Source organism: Pelobates fuscus, chromosome 3 (genome assembly GCF_036172605.1).
Source record: "Pelobates fuscus isolate aPelFus1 chromosome 3, aPelFus1.pri, whole genome shotgun sequence".
Classification (NCBI taxonomy): Eukaryota; Metazoa; Chordata; class Amphibia; order Anura; family Pelobatidae; genus Pelobates; species Pelobates fuscus.
In genome coordinates, this window is record NC_086319.1 from 16,260,586 (window position 1) to 16,270,159 (window position 9,574).

Genomic DNA, 9,574 nt, shown 5'->3' on the forward strand with positions numbered 1-9,574 from the left:
GAAGCTGCTGCCTCTGCCTGTAAACTGCCCATGTATGCTGACATCATCAGAGGTGGTGGTCTGAGCCAATCACAATACTTTCCCATAGGATTGGCTGAGACTGACAAGGAGGCAGAGCCAGCATGATTCAAACAGGGTCCTGGCCAATAAGCATTTCCTCACAGAGATACATTGAATCAATGCATCTCTATGAGGAAAGTTCAGTGTCTCCATGCAGAGGGTGTAGACACTGAATAGCAGTCACACTGTGCAGCACTGCCTCAGGAAGCACCTCTAGCATCCATCTAAGGAGTGGCCAGTGGAGGTATCGGCAGGCTGTAATGAAAACACTGCATTTCCTCTGAAAAAACAGTGTTTAGAGCAAAAAGCCTGAAGGGAATGATTCTACTCACCAGAACAAATTCAATAAGCTGTAGTTGCTCTGGTGACTAGTTAGTTAGTTTTGTCTGGGGTGCAGCAATAATATTGAAATGAAACCTTTATTCATTTTATTTTAACCCCCCTCCCCCCCCCCCCCCCCCCCATTATAATAATCTCTGTTCTTTATTGCTGGCCCCCAGTGGCCCTGCATTATCTTGCAGTCAGTGTTTCACTCACTGATCCAGCATTTTCTGAACAAGTATAGTGGGTTATATAGTCAATAGGGGTAAGCCTCATCACATGCATTTAAAAAATTAAAAATGTAATTGCCCCCTAGATCCGCAATATCCTTAAATAGACTTTGCCCAACAACCTTATACAGTATATCCGATTAATAGAAGTAAATAAACACTTTTATTAAAAGTAAATAACTTTGGGACCCACATTTCATATGGTTTCTTTTTTTAATTGCAATTTTCTCCTCCGTGTCACTTGCTGATTATAGGCTTTGGCTGTGAACCAGAAGGATTCCTGGTCGGTCCATACCATTGCTCACGTCCACGAGATGAAGGCCGATGTAGAGAATGGACTGTCCTTCATGCAGAAGACAGAAAGGAACTGGAATGTAAGACTGACTGTACTCTCTGTGATTATACGCCTGTAATATAATGCAGCACGTTGATGGTAACGTTTAACGCTGTACACATTGTCTTGCAGGGGAGCGACATGCTGGCTTGTCATGTCTACTGGCACTGGGCACTGTATCTCATTGAAAAGGTTGGCATGTGGCTCTGCAATCTTCCTGGAATACTGTATTTTATTATAGTTCTATAAATACATATATTCTCTACCTTACACTGTTACAATCACAGTTATTTACTAAACTGAGAATTGTCAGTAATTCAAAGTCAATTCCTAATTTAAGCTCTAAATGACCGAACTCAAAGCATTGCCGACTTGGACATGTTTTCCAGTTTGGCTATTTTAACCTTCAATTTGAAACTCGCTTTGAATTCCCCACATTTCTCACTTTAGGGAATAACCTTGAATATCTTCAATAGTATAAACATTATAAATATTATGAGAATAAATCACTGTGGCAGCTGAAATGGGACGTAAAGGACAACTGTCACTGTAACACTATTTTTTATGTATTGATTATGTCATCAAGTTCTCAAAGGAAATAGATTCTGTGTTAAATGAAGGATATGTAGAAACCTGATGAGAACTTACCCCAACCTTTAGTACAGGACAGGATCCTTCAGCCATATACACACACCTTTGGTCAGACAGTGATTGAAAACCTCAATATAGTCTCTATGGTCTTCCCAGCTTCACTCCCAGCACAGAGACATCAAATTCATACACTGTCTGACCCAAGGTGTGCATGGCTGAAGGATCCGGTCATATACTAAAGGTAGAGATTAGATTTTCATTCCTTTAACAAAGAATATATTTTCTTTCGAAATTTGATGGAAAATTTATTATATAAAGAAAAATAGAGACGTATAAGTACTTTCATTTACACTAAAGGGTTTACTCACTGAATGGCAATTTATGGCACATTGCAAAATATGGGCCGAATCAGCAAATCTGAAAAATGCAACTGATATAATTTTTCTGAGTAATTTGTTCTGAAGTCAACTGACCGTTCAGTGAATAAGTGCGTTAGACTGACAATCTGAGGTTTATAATATAATCCATATATTCATATCTCGCCCTGACTGCTTTCTTTCAGGGTGAATATGAGGCTGCACTAACTCTGTATGACAAGCATGTAAGTACCCCTAAACCACTGCAGCTCTGATTAAAGGTAATTACAATAGTTTCATTTTGAAAATGTATACAGCCTGTCCAATCCGTTGGTGCTTATTTAATAAATATAATTTTTTTCTTTTTGTTATTGCATACTCAAACCTGCTGACAGAACTGTATTTAGCTCACCCACATCCTTTGTAGCGTTATATACCTCATGGCCAAATCCCTGACTTCAACATTTATATAAAATATGTTTCCTTTTCTAATATCCCCACTGAGTAGATGATATCAGAGTCCAGGCAGGTGGCTACCATGCCTGGCCTGATAAACTATATGGCACCTTCTAATCTTCCTCGTATCACTTCATTCCTGTGCACTCTGTATTGCTTAATGTTGCACGTGCATTTATAAAGCATGTTGTTTTTTTTGTTTGTTGCTTGATTTTTTTTTATTAAAAGACTACTGTTTTAAAAATCTCGCGTTGTTTCCACTGTGTTTCTTTAATATTTTTTTGTTGTATGTATTTCCCTTCTCATTAATAAAAAAAAAAAAAAATCAGTTTTAAAATCCCTGTCTCGATCATTATGAATGCTGTCCTATTAAATACTTTCATAGACAAGCATTGAGGAAGCACATCTATCTCTGCGATTCGCCAATCCTACGTTTCTGGCAGCAGTGTACTCTATATATACGGAAACTGTGCATAAATTATATTCGATTACTGAACCATATTAGTCCAAAGCTCCTAGTGGCTGTTTGACTGACCTACAGGCTTCGGAATTGCAAAAAAAAACCACAAAAAAAACCCCACAGGGGCAGCATCTACGAACCAAATTCATCTCATAAAGAAAAAGTGATTTTAGTGCCAAGACTGTTCCCTTAAAATGTGACAATAAAACTTCCAGTCAATGAATCATGCTTTCCTTTCCTCAGATTGCACCTTCTTGTTTAACGAGTGAGAGTATGCTGGATATTGTAGATAATACGTCGATGTTGTACAGACTTCAGATGGAAGGTAAGACATTGTGAAACCAACGTTACGTCTAAAGCTGCATAACTGTTATAGAGTAACTATTAGGATTATAATACCACATCCTGTCCTTATATGGGAGCTTTCGGTGCATCAAGGATTTTTTTACAAGTAATAGTATAATATAAACCTTTTATAAGCAAATGAATGTAAAGTGTAAAGCACCTGATATTGCTTGGTTAAATGGACGTTTTACTGGTAATGTGAGACCCAGGCAACTCCCATATAACTGCTGTAGTAAGAGAGTAATATGATCGATATAACAATGAATGGACCATTGAATGAATTTAGTTTGACACCATTCGTTGAATGACTGTTCTGAGTGAATGAATATCTCCCTGCAGGGGGTTGCTGTGAGTGACGGCTGCCTTTTGGATGCATTCATTTCCATAAAGATAAATGGTCTTCCGAAATGTATTAACTAAGCAAAACCTTTTATTGAATTTAGAAACACTGCATAGCTCTAACAATAAGTTGCTCACAAACTACATTTTTTTGGAATAAACCAAAACAATTTAATTTGTTTTTCTGTGCATATCTGTTTATTCCCCTCCAGGTGTGGATGTGGGAGACAGGTGGAACAAAATCCTAAACATTACAAAGAAGCACACCAATGATCATGTTCTGATTTTCAACGACCTTCACTTCCTTATGTCCTCCTTGGGCTCAAAGGATCATGGGATGACGAACCAACTTATGGAATCCTTACAGGAAGTGGCAAAGTGAGTGAGCACATTTAGATACACGTTCTTGGCTAATAAGGCATGCAGCTCTTCCTTTACCGCATTTTATTTCCAGGTCTCCAGGAGAAAACCACCAGCATGTACTAACCAACCAGCTGGGTTTCCCGCTGTGCCAGGCATTGATTGAGTTTGATGCTGGGAATTATGACAAGGTGGTAGACCTGCTGCATCCAATCCGATACCAGGTCCCTGATATAGGAGGAAGCCATGCGCAGGTAATGACCTGAAATGGACCTTTTTAGTTAAAACGCTTTGCGTTTACTACTACAGACAACTTAACTTCACAATGTACAGGACAATGTGATTAGACTTAACAGACACCAAACGATGGGATACCACTGGGACTAATTTTTGAATCACAAATAGCACATCTAGTTGAACATTCTTATTGCCCTTCCTCCCCTCCCCCCCCTCCTTTTCTCCCCCCCCCCCTCTACCACTCAGTTTGCTTCATTTTAATATGAAAGATCAAACATTAATGAAAGTACACACTCATTGTCTTGATTTGAATATATCTCATCAAGTGATAATAGATTACAGAAGATACTCTTCTTTAATGATTGAGACATAAAAAGTATTAGTGGGTCTACATCTTTAAATGATAAGAGACAGATCAGAAGACACTCTTCTCTAATCAAAAATTGATACATAAGAATTGGTGGGTATATATCTTTACAAAATATATCTTTACAAATATATACCTCTACAAAATAAGAGATATTAAATGATACTCCTCTCTAATCAAAATTGACACAACAGAATGGGGGAGTCTATACCTTTAATTCAAGGCTTTATTTTGTACATAATAAAAAGCGATCGATAAGTACATTAAGAATTATGGGCAGATTTCCACATGTATTCATCTAACACTGACAGTAAGAGAGATCATTAATGCTCCCCTGCCAAATGTGGAAGCTCAAATATAATGTCACAACTTCTTTACAGATCGCCGGTATTTTGGGTATAGAGGGAGGCAAACTAGCTGCCAATCATTCTGACGCGGTGGCTTAGACCCCGCCCACAGCAATCCCACGTGGTCGCACAGCGACACGTCATCAATGACGATATTCACCCTCCGATTGACCAGCTCAGATTTAAATACGGGGGGGATTGGGCGGCAATTTTCAGCCCCTGACGAAGGAGTCTTGTACTCTGAAACGCGCGTCGGGTTTTTCGTTTTGGATCTCCCTCACTCACTGAGCACATCACTTATTTATTTATTATTTTTTCCTATTTTCGTTAGCAGAATGTCTGTTTATTTTTCAATAGAAGCTGGACTAGTCTAATGATAGCAGTGGAAGGGGACATAGCACAGCGTTCTACCAAGGATAGAACACCCATGAAGGTGTTGGGGGGAGTTTACAGGAGCTTAGAATAGTGGACTAACAGGGAATTTCGTACCTTATTTGATTTACCACCTTATTCTATTACTCCCAAGCATTTAACCAGGCAATTTTAAAGCTCTGTTCAAATGGACAGCTTGTGTCCCTCCTTATTTTGTGCAATACTGTCTCTACTGTTCTATCTGTACAACTTCTATTAAGATTTAAAGGTATCACATTTTCTTTTCTTTTCCTCTGTGGACTACTCTACCACCATACAATTTATATTTGAGCATAATTTGCCTTGATTGGTATTGGGGTATTGAGACATATCCATTTTTTTCAAGATTAAGCATTTATTGGACACTGACACATTGTATCCTCTCTACAGTTTGTTTAATAAAGTTAGTGTTTCACTGCTTATGTTAGGATACATGTTTATCTAGTGTTTCCAAATATTCATATGCTTTCCCTTAGTGATACCTTTTTCACATTTGGACACATCCAAGGTACATGTCCAATAAATTAGTGTTCTTTCCAAATACCAGGTTGATTAGGAGCGTTCCCCCTTTTTTCTCTTTTTAAAGGGGAGCTATTCAATCTGCACATCTTTCTGTAATTACCACTGGGACTTGCATGTCAGATTAATACACTCTCTCAACACTCAGTTAACGGGAGAGTACACATGTGTACACAAATGCTGCATATTTGTCGATATATCTGGTGGAAATAGGTTTTTATTTATAGTCTGGGTTATTAATTAGAGTTAAAATGCAAAGGGAAATTAAAATTCAAGGTCAAAGTAGGTAAAGTGGAAGTATAGCTGACTGAGACGAGGTTTACAATTCAGCCATTTACCTTGAATTTGAAATTCACAATTCAAATTCGCACTGTAGTGGATAACCCTGTATATATTTTTTTCACGTTGGTATCACTGATTAAGAGGAATTGAAGCTCAATTATGCTTAAAGGGACTCTCCAGGCAGAGTCTTTTACTCACCTGGTTCCAGCGCCGGGAGCCTCGTGAAGCCGCGCCCCCTATTTCGTCAAAATGACAAATTAGGCAGGCGCGAGCAGGGAGCAATCAGACGCTTCCATTTGGAAGCATCATTGCTCCCTCGTGCGCATGCGCGGCTTCGCCACACATGCGCGCATACTTCAGAGGGTGGCATTCATGCTGCCCTCTGAAGTCCTGAGCGCAATACCGTGCATGCGCGCAGCCGCGAGCTGAGCTGACTGACAGCTCAGCTCGCGGTCTTTGCCCGCCCCCCTCCTCTGCTGACAGGCTGGAGAGAGAAGGCGCGCACACAGTGCCTTCTCTCTCCTACACACGTCAGACGTATTTTAATACGTCTGACGTGTACAGGGCCTTTTTAGGGCCCTGCATGATAGGAAGTTCCTCTGGTGGCCGTCTGAGTGACAGCCACTGGAGATATTCCTATCAATCAATGTAAACACTGTATTTTCTCTGAAAATACAGTGTTTACATTAGATTGCCTGCAGGGAGCTATAGATCATACCTGAACAACTACATTAAGCTGTAGTTGTTCAGGTGACTATAGTGTCCCTTTAAACCTAAGGAGAACTCTTTGCAGCCTTTTACTGAATTTGTTAAAACTGCCAATGCTCACTTAACCCCTTAAGGACCAAACTTCTGGAATAAAAGGGAATCATGTCATGTGTCCTTAAGGGGTTAAAGGGACACTCCAGGCACCCAGACCACTTCTGCCCATTGGAGTGGTCTGGGTGCCAACTCCCATCACCCTTAACCCTGCAAGTGTAGTTATTGCCGTTTTTATAAACGGCTGACGTCGGTGGGGGAGAAGTGTGGGCAGAACCTGACCCAGCACCGAGGGACATCGGCGCTGGATTCAGGTAAGTGACTAATGGGGTTTTAACCCCTTCAGCAACATGGGATGGGGGTGGGAGGGAAGGGGGCACTGCAGGAACCTGCAGTGTCAGGAAAACTGGTCTGTTTTCTTTGCACTGGAGAGTCCCTTTGAGGTACATTTTTTACTATTTAATTAAAGAGTTGTTATGTCTTTCTGTCTGTAACTGTATCCATTCCTTCCCCAGACAACAAAGGCTATTAGAGGATAAATAATAATATATCATGTGTCAACCTTTTTTTTCAACCTATATTACTATGTACTATATCAAGGCTAGCCATAGGTGAGTGGAAAGCCAACCCTGGTGAGTGGAAGTATGGTTTGGGTCCCCCTTTCTTCACTGCCCGGGTCATGACTACCAGGCCTGCTTAGTACTTGAAATTGTGAGCCGTAATGTATATTTTATTTATTTTTAGAGAGACATCTTCAACCAACTCCTGATTCATGCAGCTCTCAACAGTAAATCCAAACCTCATCAGAATTTAGCCAGGTATTTACCTCTTCGTTCATCATTCTTCGTTTTATTCGTTGTCCACAATGAAGAATCTAATTCTAAACAAGACATCTGCTGTGGTATTTTTCAGAGAGCATATATCCCTAATTATTATTTTTTGTCCTGCAACAGATGCCTGTTAATAGAAAGAGATATTTTGAGACCAAATTCGCCTTTGACTGAGAGGCTAATGAGAAAGACCACTGCTGTCCACAATCTGGCGTGAACACGATTTGTACCAGCAATTTATTCTTCCACAACGTATTCTGACAAATCCGAGTAACAGAAAAAGAGATGATTATATTAAATGTTATCTGAAAAAGTGCTCCGTCTGGAAATATTCCAAAACAACTTTAAATCTAATCTGTTCATTATTATCAAAAATAGTGTATAGGATTTCAAGCTAGCCTTGGCTTCTTATGGCTATAGTACGCATTCAGCACATCATCAGGAAAGTCAAACAAAACAGTTTCTTAGTACTGTATAGTTAAATATATGAATCGTAGCATCTGAATGGCAGAAATCCTAGGTTGTGAGTGGCTTGGGTTACATGTTCTCAGTAGCCTATTATTTGCTTTATCGCTAAATCTCTGAGGGAACTCTATCACCGGCTCTGCTGGATGTTGATACCCTACAACTCTTTGAATGCTGAAGATGCCCAGAGTATACTGGGCGTTTTAGTTCAGCAATATGGGCATCCAGAGATTGAGGTGCCTGGTTCACCTTCACCGTAAAACACACTAAAAGCTTCAAATAATAATCAAAGCCACATTACTTCAGATTAGTTATATTAATGTAATCAAACTCTGCAGGAAATATAATTTTTAAATTATTTATACAAAAAAGTTCCTGTGACAGAGACACTTGAAAAAAATAGCCACATACATAAAAAAAAGGCTTCCAAAATATAATGATTCAACAATCATGCGGCCATCTCCCATCAAGAGCTTCGGACATCTATCACTAAAACTAATTCTGCCCTTACCTTGTGTGTCACTATATCCCGCTCCCTGTAGCATGTAAGCTCATTGAGCAGGGCCCTCAATGTCTCTATTCCTGTGTATCCAACTCGTCTGGTTACAATTACATGTTTATTAGTCCACCCATTGTACAGCGCTACGGAATTTGTTGGCTCTATATAAATATAATAATAATCAAGCTTATTTCTGGACTTGTTTTTGGGCAGTTATCTGCTTTGCCTCAAATTTGAGATTTACTGGATAGATTAAGTGTGTATAATAAACAGAGTGCCTTTCATGCCTTTTTAAATTCATAATCAAATAACTGTCTTCAAATTAACCCCTTCAGGACGGAGTCAATAGTGCACGTTCTGATCAAAACAAAACGTAAACAAAAACTGGAATTTGCGCTATATGTCTGTTCACCCGTAGTTCCCCTCTTTCAAATTATATGCACCCACACTTATTATATATCATTTTGTTCAGGAGAAACAGGGCTTTAATCTATCATTAACTATTCATATATGGAACATAATTTATTATGAATAAAATAAAAAAAAGGTGAGAAAATAAGATTTTTTTTTACATTTGTATTTCCGTCTGCCATTTTAGCTGTGAATGTCATAATACTGTTAGGTTTTACTGCAAAAAAATGCACATATTTGTAATCAGCGATGTCTCACGAGTACAACAGTACCCCCCATTAACAGGTTTTATGGTGTTTTGGAAAGTTACAGGGTCAAATATAGAACGTTCCATTTTCAAATTGAAATTTTCCAGATTAGTAATGTTACCTTTGAGACGGTGTGGTAGCCCAGGAAAGAGAATTACCCCCATAATGGCATACCATTTGAAAAATTAGACAAGCCAAGGTATTGAAAGTGGGGTATGTTTAGTCTTTTTTAGTAGCCACTTAGTCACAAACACTGGCCAAAATTAGCGTTCATATTTGTTTTTGTGTGAAAAAAGCAAAAAACTAATATTTGGCCAGTGTTTGTGACTAAGTGGCTACTAAGAAAG

General features: G+C 39.1%; 1 protein-coding gene across 1 annotated transcript in view; it reads left to right on the top strand.

Moving 5' to 3' along the window:
- Positions 1-8,888, top strand: part of TTC38 (tetratricopeptide repeat domain 38) — a 31,080-nt gene extending 22,192 nt beyond the window's left edge. The window contains exons 7-14 of the mRNA XM_063446754.1: positions 866-985; positions 1,078-1,137; positions 2,099-2,137; positions 3,052-3,133; positions 3,705-3,870; positions 3,947-4,106; positions 7,519-7,592; positions 7,728-8,888. Coding sequence (XP_063302824.1) covers positions 866-985; positions 1,078-1,137; positions 2,099-2,137; positions 3,052-3,133; positions 3,705-3,870; positions 3,947-4,106; positions 7,519-7,592; positions 7,728-7,821 — 795 coding nt within the window. The 3' untranslated portion in view covers positions 7,822-8,888. The remainder of the gene's footprint in view (positions 1-865; positions 986-1,077; positions 1,138-2,098; positions 2,138-3,051; positions 3,134-3,704; positions 3,871-3,946; positions 4,107-7,518; positions 7,593-7,727) is intronic.
- The last annotated feature ends 686 nt before the right edge of the window (positions 8,889-9,574 follow it).